At 33.1% G+C, this 16,679-nt stretch overlaps 1 protein-coding gene across 1 annotated transcript; it reads left to right on the top strand.

Moving 5' to 3' along the window:
• The first annotated feature begins 515 nt into the window (after positions 1–515).
• Positions 516–14,346, top strand: LOC110647950 (AUGMIN subunit 3). The gene is made up of 18 exons (XM_021802006.2): positions 516–1,380; positions 1,547–1,583; positions 1,898–2,001; positions 2,827–3,022; positions 3,201–3,267; positions 3,788–3,891; positions 4,619–4,703; positions 5,026–5,080; positions 5,764–5,895; positions 7,090–7,159; positions 9,491–9,548; positions 9,670–9,725; positions 10,133–10,285; positions 10,696–10,807; positions 10,913–11,054; positions 11,961–12,036; positions 13,187–13,282; positions 13,907–14,346. The coding sequence occupies exons 1-18, from the start codon at positions 1,205–1,207 to the stop codon at positions 14,036–14,038; spliced, it is 1,851 nt and encodes a 616-aa protein (XP_021657698.2). The 5' UTR covers positions 516–1,204; the 3' UTR covers positions 14,039–14,346.
• The last annotated feature ends 2,333 nt before the right edge of the window (positions 14,347–16,679 follow it).

A 16,679-nucleotide genomic window follows, 5' to 3' on the forward strand; every position in this document is an offset into this window, starting at 1 on the left:
AAACAGACACTATGGCGAAAGAAGGTATGCATCTCCAAGGGTGCAATTCCATTTACCAGATGTCAGAAAAAAACCAATTGATCACATGTGCAGAGAACAGTAATTGAAGATTCTACCTACACATTTAGGTAAAACTGGTCCATAGAATTTTGATCCGCCAGATGATATTGATACAAACTGAAATCCAGCAACCGTATCCATCACGAGAACCGATTGTAAATAATAATAATAATAAAAAATAAATTATAAGAAATAAATTATAATTTATTAAAAAAAAATTTAAATTGTCCATATAACTTATCAAGTTCCAATAAGTTTATTTAAATTTTTTTTTCAAATTAACCTGAATTTTTCCTGTATGTTCAAATTAACATCTTGTAATAAAATATTAATTTTTTAGAAATATTTTTTAATTTTTAAATAAATTATTATATTTTTTAATTTTAAAAATTTATTAAAAAATAAAAAAATTCAACAACATTAAGAACATCAAAGCCACAGAAGCTCAATAACGCCAAAAATCTTAACTCTAATCCATCAATTCTGTGTATGAAACTAAAGAACGCTAAAACAAATAAAAGATATTAAGAACCCTAACCCAACCATTGCCAACAATTCAAATAAATAAAATCCTATCTTTTACTCTTCTGTAAGCTCACTCCAAGTGATAACCTTTCTCTTCCTCTGTGCACTGCACAACTCCAATCTCACTTTTCCATTTCTACTTTCCCTTTCAAATCGAATCTCCGTTTCCTCAACCTCCTCTACATATGCCACTCCTCTCTGAAACCTACGCTTGCATTCCCACCACTGAGGAATCCTAATCTCCGGCAACCCTAAATCTAATTCCATCCTCTTTACCAACAACCAATCAATCCTCATCCTCAACCCTCAATGACCCTCATCAAACGCCCTATGGAGCAGTTGCATGCAAATTAAGATCCAAGCAAAGGGTAAAAAAGGAAAAAAGGGGAAAGTAGAAATGCACAAAATTCGAAATGTGTTGAGTCATGGCTCAGGGGGTAAAAGATGTGAATAAAGTAAAACTGTAAAAAGAAACGAGCACGTAGAGGATTACGGATTCCACCACCTTCAAAAACTAGCCTGATTTTCAATCAGGCCGGCGCCAAAAATACTCTTGTTAACCCAACCACCGTGCACAATCGTCGTCTTCCAACTAATTGATCGACGAGAGACAATCGAAATGAGTGGAGCTCGATTGTGCTCCTTACTGGCTGAATTGGGATACGAAGGTGCAGAGACATTGGACCCTGACAGCTTCGAGTGGCCCTTCCAATACGACGACGCACGCCCCATCCTCGACTGGATCTGCTCCAGCCTTCGCCCCTCCAACGTCCTCACTCTCTCCGAGCTCTCCCAGTTATTAACCTACTCCCTCTCTTCCTCTCTTTCTAATTTATTATTATTTTTTAAAATTTCGTTTATATGCTCTGGAAGATCTGCACGGAGGAACCAATATCTGCATTTTCCTTCAATTTGATAGCTGAAGCCTGTAATTTCTTCGCTTGTGACTTGTGTTGTCCAGGTATGAGCAGTTTCTGCAAGAAGGGAGGCTACTGGAGGTAAAATTCTCGTGCTTCTTCTTTTATAACATTCTTCTGTCTCTTTTCTTGACTTAATTTTTGACTAGGAAAGTGTAATTTATATAAATTCTCTTCATATTTGTAATGGCATAGAGAGCAGTGATGGTAGGTCATTACAAGTATTCACAAAGAGCAAATCTCATGATACCATTGACTCTCCTTTTACTGTATCACTCGCAAAGAGGGCAATGTTTTATGTACTCTTTCCTCTTGTTGATCATGAGCTCCAATTTTGAAGGGTTTTCTAAGCCAAATACATTTTTTAAATAAGTCGAATATATCATGACTAACAGGGGGAAGATTTAGACTTTGCTTATGATAGCATTTCAGCCTTTTCTTCCGGCAGAGACAATCAGGAAGCAGTTTTTGGAGCTGAAGAAAGTTTAAAAGATATACGGTAATTTTCATTTTTGTCCCTCGTGTTTCTCTCAGAGCTTATTGCTATTAAATTGTACTTTCCCATGCTCAGTTAGATGATATGGGAAGTTGTTTTGAGTTTTGACATAGTAATCTGTTAGTGATTTTGTATCTTAATTTATGGTCTTGGTTCTATTATCTTCATGCAATTCTTGTAGCAATTGAGGAAGGGGCATGAGAGAGAGTGGTTGGTGTTGTGCATGCCTTTTGAATTTCGATTCATGTTTCATGACATATTTCACAGCTTACAAAACACATTATTGATGAATTATAAAACTTGAATGGATGTCAATAGGGTGAAATATGAGATAATATCTTCAGGATTTGGCTTTGATTGGAATTCTTTGCAATTAGATGCATTTTGCATGCTTCTCTTTGTTTTCAGCTGAGGAAGCAATTTGTTTAGTCAGCATATAGCATGGCTCTCGCATTTGACATAAGGAAATTTTAAATTAGGAGGTGAAGATACTGATTCTGAGATTTTGTGTGGGCAGGTTTATAGCTTCTATGCATGTTCTGTTTTGAACTCTTACTTTGTATCAGTTTTAGTTTCTGTGAAAAAAATATTTAGATGTTGGACACAATGAAATAATGTTAAGCATGATAAATTTTTTTGCGTTATGCACTTTGTTTATGCTTAAGTTGGAGTCAGAGTTTTCAAAGTAAGAGAACTGAAGCATTGAACAGTTGTGAATGTACCATTTGATGTCATGCTTAAGGTTCAATAAATAGTTTTAACATTCAAGCTTGATCTTGCATTTTAGCATTTTGCTTCCAGTACTGATGGATTTCTATTCACCTTTAGGGATGCAACTCTGGCATATAAAGGTGAAGCTTTAGAATTGCAGAGACAGCTTAGGCACCTGCAGTCGCAATTTGATATGCTCACTGGCCAGGCGTCGGCTTTGATTCAAGGGAGACGGGCTCGAGTTGCTGCAACATCTACTGTCAATGGATACCTTACATCAATAGATGATAGTCTTTCAGCACGAAATTTACGGGTATGGAACTAAAAGATATGCTAAATTTATAGCTGTTTAGTTATAATACTCTCTCTCTCTGAGTTGCGTGTTTCTGTATTTAGTGCATCTATGCACAAATTTTTCATCAGAGGAGACTGCTTGTAGCAAGTTGCTGCTTATATATTTTTATCATTTTATTTTTTGCATTCTCATATAGATGAATGAAGTTCTTGGAAGGATCGCATCTACGGCACAAGAGTTGGCTCACTATCACTCTGGGGATGGTATTATTTTCCTTTTTATTTTTACACTTCTCATATTCACCATTTGACATTTATCAATGGTTTTGCTGTTTTTTCTTTTGTTTAAAGTATATTATGTCAGAGATGTGAACTTCACTACCCAAATTTTTCATTTTGAAACATAATAAGTTTTGTTTAGTCCTATCAGTAAATAGGATAAACATGGTCAACTTAAAGTTGAAGTCTTTTTTGTCAGATATGAGGATTGGTGTTTAGTTTAGTCTGTTCAGCATAATTTACCTGGTAGATGTGGGGCTTGTTGTTAGTCTGATCATGGTGACATTTGGCCCATGTTGTCACTCTTATCTTCTCTCTCTCTCTCTCTCTCTCTCTCTCTCTCTCAAAGTAAAAAAAAAAAAAAAAAAAAAAACTGAAACACAACATTTGTACAGTAACAAAAAAAAAAAAAAAAAAAAAAAATGCAGACATACGCATGAAAGAAAAATGTTGTTTGATTTTTCCTTTGGTGACGCTACCATTATATTTTCTACATTTCTTGCAGAGGATGGCATTTACTTAGCTTACTCTGATTTTCATCCGTACTTGCTTGGAGATTCATCTTGTATAAAGGAAATAAACCAGTGGTTTTCTAAGCAACTGGACACGGTATGTAGATGCAGAGAACTTTCATTCTCTGAGAACTTTGAAGCCATTTTTGTCTCCATATTCTGGTAGAAACTGAAGTTCCCTAAATTTGGATGAGAAAGATATCTGTGCCAGAGGGGTGGTGTAGATAAAGCTTCTATTGAGTGCTTCTCATTTCTAAATGATTTCAAATGGAAGCATATTTTTAATTATAGTAATGTTATTTCTGTAGTCTCTCTCAATGCAGATATCATATTTTTTTAAAAGATAAGAGGAACAAAACTGTGTATTTTTGCATTACTGTATATTAATGAATGTCAGTCTTATTTATCTCTCATCTTCTTTGCTCAATAATTGAAATTGAAATGTGCTCATTCTTCTAAATTGGCTTATTGCAACATTCTTCACTTGGACATAACCATACTAACTCAAACACCATTGATAGGTACAGAAGATTAATTATAAGGACGTGACAATTTTATGGTGGTTGTCACCTTTTGCAACTCTCCTTTATTTGGGTTTGGGACTGGCTATGCTTGATTTAGTTGGGGTTCAAATCTTTAATTGGTGGAGTTGTGTTGTGTACTTAGCTCAATATATTCTGTACATGTTTTGTACTTTCATCATTAAGCATCATGTTCCATACCCTGATAATTCTGACTGAGAATCATAAGTTTTTTCAACTGAGACAGAAGGATATGTCTTGGATATTATTGCAATGATAGTGCTAATATCTTAGTATAATCAGGGTCCTTTTCGACTTGTTGCTGAGGAGGGCAAATCAAAGTGTTCGTGGGTGAGTCTTGATGACATCTCAAATATTTTAGTAAGAGGTATTCTTCTCTTTTGCTTCTATTCTTTTTAGTTTGAGTTGTTTCTGCCTCTTCTTGCTACCTTGCTGCTTATTTTATTTCCAATATGAATATATTAAAATTTCAGTGCATGAGCATTGAAACGCATGAACATGGATATTATTGCTATTAAATAACATATGCAACATTGCTAATGTAGTGATATCCTGCCATCCATGTGTTATTGCATTGATGCGTTTATGTTGATACTTAATTGCAATTTAATATCCTCGATTTGAACATGCATGAGCGTCAGATTATTTATTATGATCATGACCTAATTGTTGGGTTTTCAATGCTGCAGATTTAGAAAAATCTCATCACCAACGTGTATCTGAGTTGCAAAGGCTTCGATCCATGTATGTATTGTTTTCATAATTTTTTAAAATTAATTTTCCTCCAAAACTTTCTTTGTATTTTTTCTTTTTTCTTTTTGCTTTTTTGTTCCTATAATCTTTGAAATTATCTTGGTTTACTTGATAATGGAAATTGCGCCACCAATTAACAGGTTGATAGGAGTGGTACAGGTTTTAATTTAATTTAGGATAGTTTTTCAATTCTAGTCAAGATAATACAAATTTTAGGTGGTGTGAATCATTCTTGTCAAAGAAACTAAAGATCAGAAGTTTTAATCTTTAATGCTTAGTGCAACTCGACTTCCCTTGCAAAGTTTACTTTACAGGAAGCATATAGGTTGGACATGGGTTTAGAAGTATGTGCATCTGGAATTAGTAGTTAAGTAGCATATTATACTGCTATTCTATACATTTTGTTTGCCAATTTATTCTGCTTCTCTCTCTCTCTCTCTCTCTCTCTCTCTCACACACACACACACACACACACACACACATGCACACACACACATGAGAAGAAGTGCTGGGAATGATTTCCGTGTTTAATTTTTGATCATGCTCTTTACATTAGGTGAGTGAAAAAAAAATTGAGGTCAATTGTTGGAGCCCCTTCTTAGTGCTTGATGATGATATTTGGTTGCTGCTTTGTTTAATTCAAATTGTTGATAAGCTGTTGACTAAATTGACAGATTTGGAACAAGTGAAAGACAATGGGTTGAAGCTCAGGTTGAGAATGCTAAGCAACAAGCTATTCTCATGGCACTTAAATCTCAAATAACTTCAGATGAAGCTCACATTCATCTTGATCTTCACACTCTTAGGTAAACTTTTCATGTTTCATATTCTCTCATTTTTCCATTAGATGATAACTTCTAATTTTTACAGCTCTGTTCAAAAGTCATTGGAAAATTTTTATCTTGAGTTTTTGTGATTTGCATGTAAATTTTGAAACCTTTCTTCCTACCTTAAATCCTTGTGCACTGGGAGTAAGTTAGGCAGCCTTCTTTTTTATAGTTCTTGTCACATGGGGAAAAAAGTAGAATATGCAGCTATATCAAAGATGTCTTTTTGAAGTTCTTAAATGACGTTTTAAATCTATTTTATGTATGTTGTTTGATTTGGTGCTGTTGTATTGCCGATAGGTGAAATTATTAAATCTGAACTTATACTCTTATATCTGCTTTGTGTCATGATATGACAAAACAGGTTATCATGCATATGATGAAGTTTATCAATCACTCTTGTAAATAATGTCATTTAGAATCTTGCTACCTTTTTCTTGTCAATGCCTCAAATGCTTCCATGATATTTGAAAGACAAATGGTTACCACTAGTTCAATCTGCCGTTTACTGAAAAGGAAATTTTTTGCTCATTATTTGGAGTTTTCATAATTAAGAAATGAGTTTGGACTTTCATTGAAATTTTTGCTCATTGAAATTTTTGCACTGACACCATAGTGCATTCATGTCACGAAAATTCTTTTAGTCTATCAAATCATAAACATGGTTTCTGTTTTTGTTCCGGCTTAATAGTTACAAAAATCTTGGCATTCAATTTTAGATTCATTTTATTCTACTTTAAACTAGTAAAGAAGACTTCACCATTCATAGATACCTTCCCAGCCTTCTCCCACTTTCTATGGGTTATCTATTGCACTTATAAAAAGAATTTCCACCCACCTTATAGAAAATAACCATTTAATAGAATAAGAGTGACATGATAGCATCCATTCAGAACATTCCCTAATTCTAGCTTGTTTAGCCCAAGTGATAGTATACTTGTATCCTTAATTCTCTTGAAAGAAATTGCCTTGATAATGTCATGTTTTTGTGAAGCTGGAATGTTCCTTGGCTCAGATACACAAACCTGCAACATCGTGCTAGCTGGTTAAATCTTATAACTTCAATAATTCCAATTTTGGTTGCATTTTGTTCCTATTTTCAAAATGTATTTTAGCATGTTATTCATTTTAGTTGTTACATATTATACATTTTTATTTATTATAAATGAGCAGAAGAAAGCATGCTGAACTGGTGGGGGAACTTTCAAATCTTCATCACAAAGAAGAGAAATTATTATCTGAGGTTTGTGCATGTATTGATTTCCTAGATGATTCCTGTTTCCAATTGTTACACAATTATATCCTTAATTTTCTCTGAAACAGTTGCAAATCTGACCAATACAAAGTCATTTTTGCGCCCAATCTCTTTCACAATCTTGATTATTTATTATATAATGGTCCAACTAGTAAGGTTGATACCACTATTGGCCATCTTTCCCAGTCTTACATAGAGATAGATTGGGGTTATTAACTTATTTCTTACATACTTAACATTGAAAATCTTTTTTATTAATTAAAAAAATGAATGTTTCAATTGTTTTAGGGCAAATTAAACCGTAGTTCCCTAATGATTGATGATTAATTTGAATCCTTGATCTATCAACACAAACTATTTACTTGTTTGAAACTTCTGATTGTTATATGCACATAATTAACTACTAGTACCAATTTGATAAACTGTGAACAATAAGATAACCCAATAAAGAGCCAAGTGGGAGTGACTGAAGTTGAATGTAGTTCTTGGTGGCGGATTGAAGAATCATGGTAAATGTCCACTCAAACAAAGTTGGCCAAAATTGAGGCATTTGTAGCTGGTGGTTGTGGGGATTAGAGAGAATGCACAATAATAAGAAGGATGGCTTTAGGCATTGATGGTTTTGGAGATTAGGTGGATTGTGAATTTGCAAGTGTAAAGGTGGACACTTGGTAGTAGGGTGAATAACCTTAAGGTTAATTGATTGTAGCTGGATTGGCCATGTTTAGATGGCATGATATGAACTTAGGAGAAGCACACCTTAAAAGCTAGCTATTGAGGTTGGAGCATAGTTACCAGATTCGTCACCTTCACCTGGGTACCGCGTTCCAGATCCAAATCTAGCCCATTCACTCAAGCATCACTGTGAACAGAAAATCAAAGGGGAAAATTGAAGTAAGGGGAAGAAATACAAAGAATTTGAAGAATCGTAATCCAAATATTGATTTTTTTCTCTATTTTTCTTCTCAACAGTGGGTACAATGCTTCTGCCTCAAATCATAACCAATAAAATCACCATTGTGAAAAATCTGTATCTTGGGAGCACACAGAATCATCACCATCAACAAAAAGGCATGAAGGATAGGAGGAGAAAGGAAACAATTTGAAGTGGATGGGATGAAAAAGAAGATGAAGATGAAGTTGAGTAGGAGACAAATACTCTCCATAACACGTCTCTGAGCAAGAAGCTTCTGGAGTTTGGACTCTATGCCTCTATCTAGCAATTAATTTGTCTAGTTTTAAAAATATTAATATGATAATTATATATATATATATATATATATATTTATATATATTAAAATTGATGAGCCCAATTTGTCTATTTTAATTAATAATTTTTAATTTTAATAAGTACTACATAGGTACAATAATATAATAAATATTACAATTATAATTAAATAAGAGTGTATCCCAATCAAATTAAATTGTAAGATAATTAGATAATAAAACTTAACAAAACTTAGCTCATATATTTCAATATAATCAAATTAAATTAATATTCAATATAATAAGTATTATTTCAATATTAATATATCCTATTGAATTACCCAAAATTAACTATGGGTTGGAGAGCCCAAGTCCATATACCTCACATAGAAATCCCATCCTTTCAATGTGGAACACAAGTTTTCTTGCAATGGGATCGTAACATTCCACCATGCTTCGCAGCCTTGGCACCTATGCTGGCTGGCTTTGCGCTAGCTTGATCTAGCCCCGGGAGAACACTGCTATTCTGGCGTCACCACCTGTGCTGCATGATTGCAACTGGGAGTCATAGTGGACGGCTCTGATACCATTAATATGAACTTAGGAGAACCATACCCCAAAAGCTAGCTATTGAGGTTGGAGAGTCCAAGTCTATATATACCCACATTGAAATCCCATTCTTTCAATGTGGGGCACAAGTTTTCTTGCAATGGGAGCATAACATAGCAGTAATGAGTCTCTTTTGGAGTTTAGTAGTCAATCAAGAGCTGATTGTTTTATTGGTGGGATAATAGGCGGTGATTTGATATTTGATCAACCTTTGAGAAGTTGTGAAAGGCTGCAAACTGTGTTTGTGTTTGAAGATATGGGCCAAGTGATGGTTGACGGAAAATGGGGGAGAGAGAGAGAAGCAGCAGCCACAGGAAGAAGAAAGAAAGAGAGGAAAAGTTGGTAACTACAACAGGAGCCTGCCCAATGGTTACATGTGTCTATTCCCTTGCTCAATTCACTCATTTTTAGACACGGACTATGAAATTTATGTTATGATCTTTCCTGGGTTGTTCTTAACTGCTTATTTATATTAATTCTAATGATTCAATCTCAAACTTTCAGACCATTCCAGATCTTTGTTGGGAGCTGGCTCAACTCCAAGACACGTATATTTTGCAAGGTATTGGCTTGTAACTTTCCTGTTTACAACTGTTACAGACAGTAATGATTCTGTATTTTATTTTTATTTTTCTGATAGTGTTTCTTTGAAGTTTTTATGGTGTAAATTTATACACTTGTAGGCGATTATGATCTGAAGGTCATGCGACAAGAATATTATATTAGTCGACAGAAAACGGTACTGTTGTGAACTTCATATGTTAATATCTTTTCATTCTTTTCTTCTCCAAATAATAGCTTGCTAGACTGCTAATTCTAAAGTTAATTAGCTCTAGCAGTATCCCTACTACACTCATGCCTTAACCTCTCTTTCCCTTCAGGGCCTGTATTCCATTTTATCCCTATTCAGAAGCAATGTTTTTTGTTAAATTCATGTAATAATGTTGTAAATATACTTTCAGTTGGTTTTATGTTAACTCAGAGAAATTTCACACCATGGGATAGTGCAATTTGTGAATGTTAGTTTATCACATAAGACTACCAGCTTCTTCTGCACTAACATTACAATGATCCTAAAAAAAATGTATAATTTGAATGGATCTGGATATAGTTTGCCAAGTTCACAATCTTAATTTCTTGTTGCAGTATATAAATCATCTAATCAATCAGCTAGCAAGGCATCAGTTCTTAAAAATAGCTTGTCAGTTGGAAAAAAAGGACATGCTTGGAGCATATTCATTACTTAAAGTTATCGAGTCGGAGCTTCAGGGGTACCTGTCAGCAACTAAAGGCAGAGTGGTACACTTAATAACTTATTTTATTTTTATTTTAAGTTTTAGAAGGAGATCATTACATCTATCATTTTCTAGACTGCCATTCTCTGGACATTTTACTTATAACCATACGTGTTGGTAATCTAAATTGATGTCATTTTGGGATGTTATGAACCACAACCACTGCTTACCAAGTAAGGGATTGGATTAAAATTTTCCTGTGTATGGCTGCTGCAGGTCTGTAGGCATGATTAGGGATAAGACATTATGGTAAATGAGCATGTGTCTGTACATGCTTTTTAGTTGATTTTTCAAATGTGATAAGAAAATCACCTTGAATTTTTTTTCTTTTTTTTTTTTTTTTACTTGATCATGGAGATCCCTTATATTGGACATTTCATTTTCTTCTTTATTAACATTCTATCATCATTATAGGGTCGTTGCCTAGCACTAACTCAAGCTGCATCTGATATACAAGAACAAGGAGCAGTGGATGATCAGGATACTCTTATGCATGGTGTTAGAGACCTTCTAAGCATTCATTCAAGTAATCACCATATGGCATTTTTTACTCAGTTTTATAATTCATAAATTACTATGTCAGTTAGATTTTGCATGGTGACGAGATTTATTTATTTATTTTTTATGTTAGATGCTCAAGCTGGATTATCAACATACGTATCAGCTCCAGGCATTGTACAGCAGATTTCTGCTCTTCACTCTGACTTGATGACCCTACAGGCTGATCTTGAAAATGCTCTTCCAGAAGACAGAAATAGATGCATTAATGAACTGTGAGCAATCATATTTTTACTAAAGCATCCAAATAGTACTTCTAAATGTAAAAAATTTCCTTTCGTTGTTTCCTTATGTATTTTTTGTTTTTTTTTTCTTCTTTGATCGGAATTTAACCACAAAGGTTCTTCCTTACCAAGTGCTGTGCTCATTTTGCTGTTGCAACATTTGCAAATACAAAGTTCTCATTAAATATAACAATCACCCTAAGAGTTTCTGTGCCTTTGACAAAGATAGCTATAATTATCCCCAGGGAGTTGCATGAGGATTTTACATGTTCTACCAATACTATCTGGCTTCTTTTTAGATCATTTTTCCTTTGGATAGATCTACTGTTTATTTAATAGAATACTTTTAGTTGACAATGAATTCAAGGGGAAAACAATGGAGTATTGAGCTTTTGCTCGTGGATATGCACCTAAACACATTCAATCATAAATGTAATTTTTGTCTAAATTCATGTAAATCTCATGTTACAGACCTTATTTTTTATATCTTTTAACCCTATCAAGGTTATTATTTCAGATTGTTAATATGCACACACACTTATTTATATATGAAGGTTAGAATAGATAACAGAAAGAGACTATGTTTCTGAGCACGTTTGACACTCTTATACTGAATGTAGCATTTGTTCTTTACTATTGTGTTTTAGAAACAAGAGGATAGTGGCTGTTATAGTCAACAAAATTGGAAAGCTCAAAATTAAGATGTTTGAGTGTGTAAATCATTTGATATTTTTTGGAATCATGAATTCTTTGGACTTGACATTACAAACCATTTGGCATATCAGCTGAGAAGTAGTTGCAAATTTTGGTATTTTAAAATTATAAATATTTATGGTGATGTCAAACACAATTTATTACAGATTCTCATTTTCCTTTTTATCTGCTTATGCGTTTTAGGTGCACACTTATTCAGAGTTTACAGCAATTACTATTTGCATCTTCAACAACTGCACAGCCAATATTGACACCGCGTGTATGACTTTCTCATCACTTTATTTAATCCTGCATTTGCTGTTACTTGCACTTATTTTTATGTTCATTGGTTGTTGGTTTTCTGCATGCTTTTGGTAGTTTAGGCTTTTATAACTCTTTATATCAGAAATTTTCATGATGCAATGATGAATTTAGAAGATTAATAGTTATCCATTTTAACATTCTTATTTCTGCTATGCAAATTTTGTATGCATGTTACTTAACTGCCTAACACATCATGCATTCACAGCTAGTCTACCTGTGCGGTCTTATAAAAACTTTCCCTTCAAGCTTCAACTTAGCTGGCAGTTTGTGATTTCATAGGACTCACGTCACATTTCTTCACGTCACCCTTCCTAGTTTAATTCTGTGGTTGACATCTCCCACACTTTTACCATCATTTATGATGGAGCCTAGGTATATAAAAATATGTTTTTGGTGGAACATTTATGCAACGAGGCTAATCCCACTTTGCTTATCCCCTTTCCGTTACTGAAATTGCTGTTCGTATAATTTGTTTTAGTTCTACTTAATTTAAAATCTTCATTGGGATTTCTAATTAAATACTAATTTTGAACTGTGGCATGAAGTAATATGTTCCAGTTTATTTAATGAATTTGCTCGTTATTTATGAAAACTTAGATCTGATTCTTGAGGCTTTTGGAACCAAATTGACTTTGACGTAGGGAAATCACCTGCGTTGAAAATAATGGAGTCTAATGTAAATCTTGAATGCCAACCTGTTTCAACTCATCATAAGGATGCTTGTGGTGGGTCTACTCTCAACATAACTAACTGGCCTTGTTTGAAAATTCAGTTTCTACCTTTGCAAGAGTCCTCACAGTTCTTGTTACGATTTTAGAGTAGTTTTAGAATGGTTGCCTTTGAAGAGAGATTGCCTTCATGTGCTTGGTTATAAAAAGGGATTTGGGGACGCTACAGGGATTTAAATGAAATGATAGGAATAGTTAGTAACATTTTTCAGCTAGATGTAGGTTTTAAAATTTCCCACTAGAATATCACTTCTGATAAATTATTTTATTTTATTCTATCTTACACTCACTGTCATGCTCATTTTAATGTCTCCTGTGTGTGATTCTTCTGTATTCTAATTTGGTATATTTGCTCCATGATGTGTGCTGCTCTTTTAGCCATTAATGGAGGAGCTTGATGAAATGGAAAAGATAAATGCAAAACTCTCTGCTGCAGTTGAAGAGGTCACCCTCGAACACTGTAAAAAGAATGAGGTAATCTTAGTTTGATTGTCACTATCGTTTAGCTGGTTAATTTCTTCCAGTGATTGGACCAGTACTTCTGCACTGGTGGATTCCTGACATGATCTTCTAGTGCGCTTATTTGAATGTTATATGGTATAAGAGCAACTCGCAGACTCCTCTTATCATCCACCTCAAAATTTTTGGAAAACAGATGCATCTCCTTGTCGGACCACTCTAAATTAAATTAACTTGCTAAATGCCAAGTTTGGGTAGTGTATTCCAGCAATGTATTTGACCACAAAAAGCGCATTTGGATACAAGGACTTTGAAGATAATAAAGAGTGATTATATCTAGCATCTCATATTAATAAAGAAACTTAAAAGAAAAGAGAAGAAGAGATCATGATGTCAGTTCTTAGGCTAACACAGATACACCTCTGACTGCTTTAAAAGAAAACTTGTACAGTGAAATTTCTCCATTCTGGCATAGATAAATTCTTGCTGTTTCATTCTTTTACTGTTCCATGTATAACTAATTAATGCTGTGCAAGATACAAAGCATAAAAATTCTTCAATAATTCTGTTATTCTTTTCTGGGTACTAGTCTCTGAATTGCAAACTTAAATTCTCATCAACATTCTTTATGCCATGTAGATTGTAAAACATCATTCCCAGGAGGTTGGACTTCAACGCCGTGTTTTTGTTGACTTCTTCTGCAATCCTGAACGTTTGAGGAGCCAAGTTAGAGAATTGACTGCAAGAGTTAGAGCTTTGCAAGTTTCATAACCCATTCATTCACGTATGCACTCCAATTCTTTTGCTTCCTTTTTCTCTCCCGACCAACCACAAAGGGGGGGAATGCACAAAGAGACTACTGAATCACTGCATGTAGAGTTGTCAATCTGGCCCCTGTAAAGGATAACTGCATTCCCATCTTCTGTTGTTTACAAATGCCAAAAGCTTTTTATTAGATAAGGAAATGGCTATCAACTTGATATGCTAATGTTAACCTTCTATTTGAAACCATTGTTAAGCTGGCTGCAAACGAGCATGTCTACATTATAAAATGTGCATGAAGAAATCTATGCTTTCCACTCTTCCTCTTCCCACTTTTGCAGATGTCCAGCGGGGTTGCTCTAGTTTTGTTACAGTCCCTCTTATGGGAGAAACTCTGCTACTTGCTGCTTTGAGCCCATCAGCTTGTCCTCTTTTTCACTAACCCATAAAAATAGGATAAATTTTAATTGTTGTTCTTGAATTTTAAGGTTATTATAGAACTGTTTCTAAACTAAAAAATGTAATATAAAACTTTTTAAATTTTAAAAATATGTATAGTAAAATCCTTTTGACTCTCAATAGTCGATTTATACAATTCGTAGTGGTGGTAAAGTGGATAATTCTCTATCTTATATGTGATAGTGACAAAATCGGTTATGATTTTCTTCATAAATCAATAAAAAAAAAAGTTATCTGTATAGGATAATAAGATTTAGATATATAGTAATTGATTAGAAGAATTTTACATTTGAAAAATAATTGAAATTGTCCATATTGTCCTCACTTTGGATTGTCCATATTTACGTATTATTTATAAGTCGACTATTGAGAGTTAGAAGAATTTTACAATGAAATTTTAAAGTTTAAAGTTTTATATTACATTTTTACGATTAAAAACATCTTCATTACAATTTCAAAAATTTAGTTACAACTCTCCAAAAGAGGAAATGTAAATTTTTGCCAAAAAAAAAAAAAAAAAGTGGGGATGAATTGTTATTTGTCAAGGCCTACATTAAAATGGCTAGTCAAGGTCTCACATTGGTTGTCACTGGGTGAGTGCCTCAACAGGCAACTGTCTGTCACATAATACAACAAATTATGAGTTTAAATTCAGATAATCCCTTTTCTTTCTGAAAAAAAATGTAAACGAAATTTCATAGTAATTAATTTTAATTAGCTAAAGATCAACGAACCTTTATTTGGCATGAACTTACAAAATTAGCATTATAATTAAAAGTTGCTATACAAATTTCTGGCAAATGAAGCTCTCGTAGGCCAACAATCAATGGGATCAATGCAAAATCTGAGATCTTATTTTCTTACAAAAGAATTTACTGTTAGTATTACTAGCAGAGGTAGAATTAAAAGTGAAGTTTTCTTCGGTGAATTTATAATAAAATGAAGCAAACAATAATTAAATCATTATCATTATCCGTTGAGCATCGGTCCTTTCTACTTGACATCGTCGAATCATTAAGGCCGACTTTCGTTTCTGCTTGACAGATAGGTCTTGCAATCAAGCTTTCTTCCACCTTAACACTAGAGGGCCAATCTCCGTCTGGTCCGAGAAAACTTTTGCATGTCTCTGTTACCTTTTGAGAGGTTTACGCTCTTTAAAAACTGTCTAGCTAATACTGTCCTTTAGCCTATAGGTCCCAATATAATCAGAATTGATTAAAATATAACGTAAGTTACCACAAAATCATGGGTGACATAATCTATTCATTGATTTTTTTTTTTTTAATTTACTATCTTGAGTTTTCTTAAATTATTTAGAAGATATATTAATTTATTTTGCTGTAAAATTAATCTCTATGAACACCATCTAATTTTACAGCTTAAAGTTAAATTTTATTCCTTTACTTTTCGGGAAAGTTTAATATACCTTTTTTTTTAATTTTTATTATTTAAATTAATTTAGAATTTTTAATTTAAACTTAATTTAATCTAAAACTTAATAAATTTAATTAAAAATTAAACTTCTCTGTTTTTATTTTAATAAAAAATTTAATATACAGATTTTAATTTTAAAATTAAATTAAATTTAAATAAAAATATTTAAATTAATCTTAGCAAAAAGTTTAAAATAACTGAATTCAACCTTCCTAATAAGCATAGGCCAAATTGAGCCTTTAGCACTAATTTTATATATAAAGTTTTATTGTGAACAGATTTAAGAAATGTGAAATGGTCGTGAAGGAAGACAAGTGGCTGTCCAATTTCCCAAATACCGAACTAAGGTCAATTTAGCCTATAGGCTCCTTTTATTTTGGAAAAAAAAAAAAAAACTCATATGATTTTGTTAAGAAATTATATTATTCTGTTAAAAAATATTGTTGCAAGGTGACAATCAATGGAAAATTATATTCTAATGTTGTAAAAACGTTAAGAAATATTAATTTTATTATTCTATAAATTCATAAGTGTTTTAAATTACAAGTATTTTAAAATTTTCCATTATTAATTGTAACTATGAATTGTGATTAGTGGAATATAAATATATTGGTGAAAATGATTGATGATCGATGATAGTTAATAAAGTAAAAATCACATATTTACACAATTCTTTTATAGTTTAGCTCTTATTGGAATTTGAATTTGAAAATTCATAGTCTTAAAAATGACTTTAGTGTCGCTGAATCTAAAATTT

Source organism: Hevea brasiliensis, chromosome 10 (genome assembly GCF_030052815.1).
Source record: "Hevea brasiliensis isolate MT/VB/25A 57/8 chromosome 10, ASM3005281v1, whole genome shotgun sequence".
Lineage (NCBI taxonomy): Eukaryota > Viridiplantae > Streptophyta > Magnoliopsida > Malpighiales > Euphorbiaceae > Hevea > Hevea brasiliensis.

Bases quoted from the DNA above. Each gene is read 5' to 3' on its own strand.
- LOC110647950 (XM_021802006.2), top strand. From the start codon at position 1,205: ATGAGTGGAGCTCGATTGTGCTCCTTACTGGCTGAATTGGGATACGAA. The intron at 5,081-5,763 runs GTATGTATTGTT...CTAAATTGACAG, and splicing joins TTGCAAAGGCTTCGATCCAT to ATTTGGAACAAGTGAAAGAC. The intron at 9,549-9,669 runs GTATTGGCTTGT...ATACACTTGTAG, and splicing joins AGACACGTATATTTTGCAAG to GCGATTATGATCTGAAGGTC.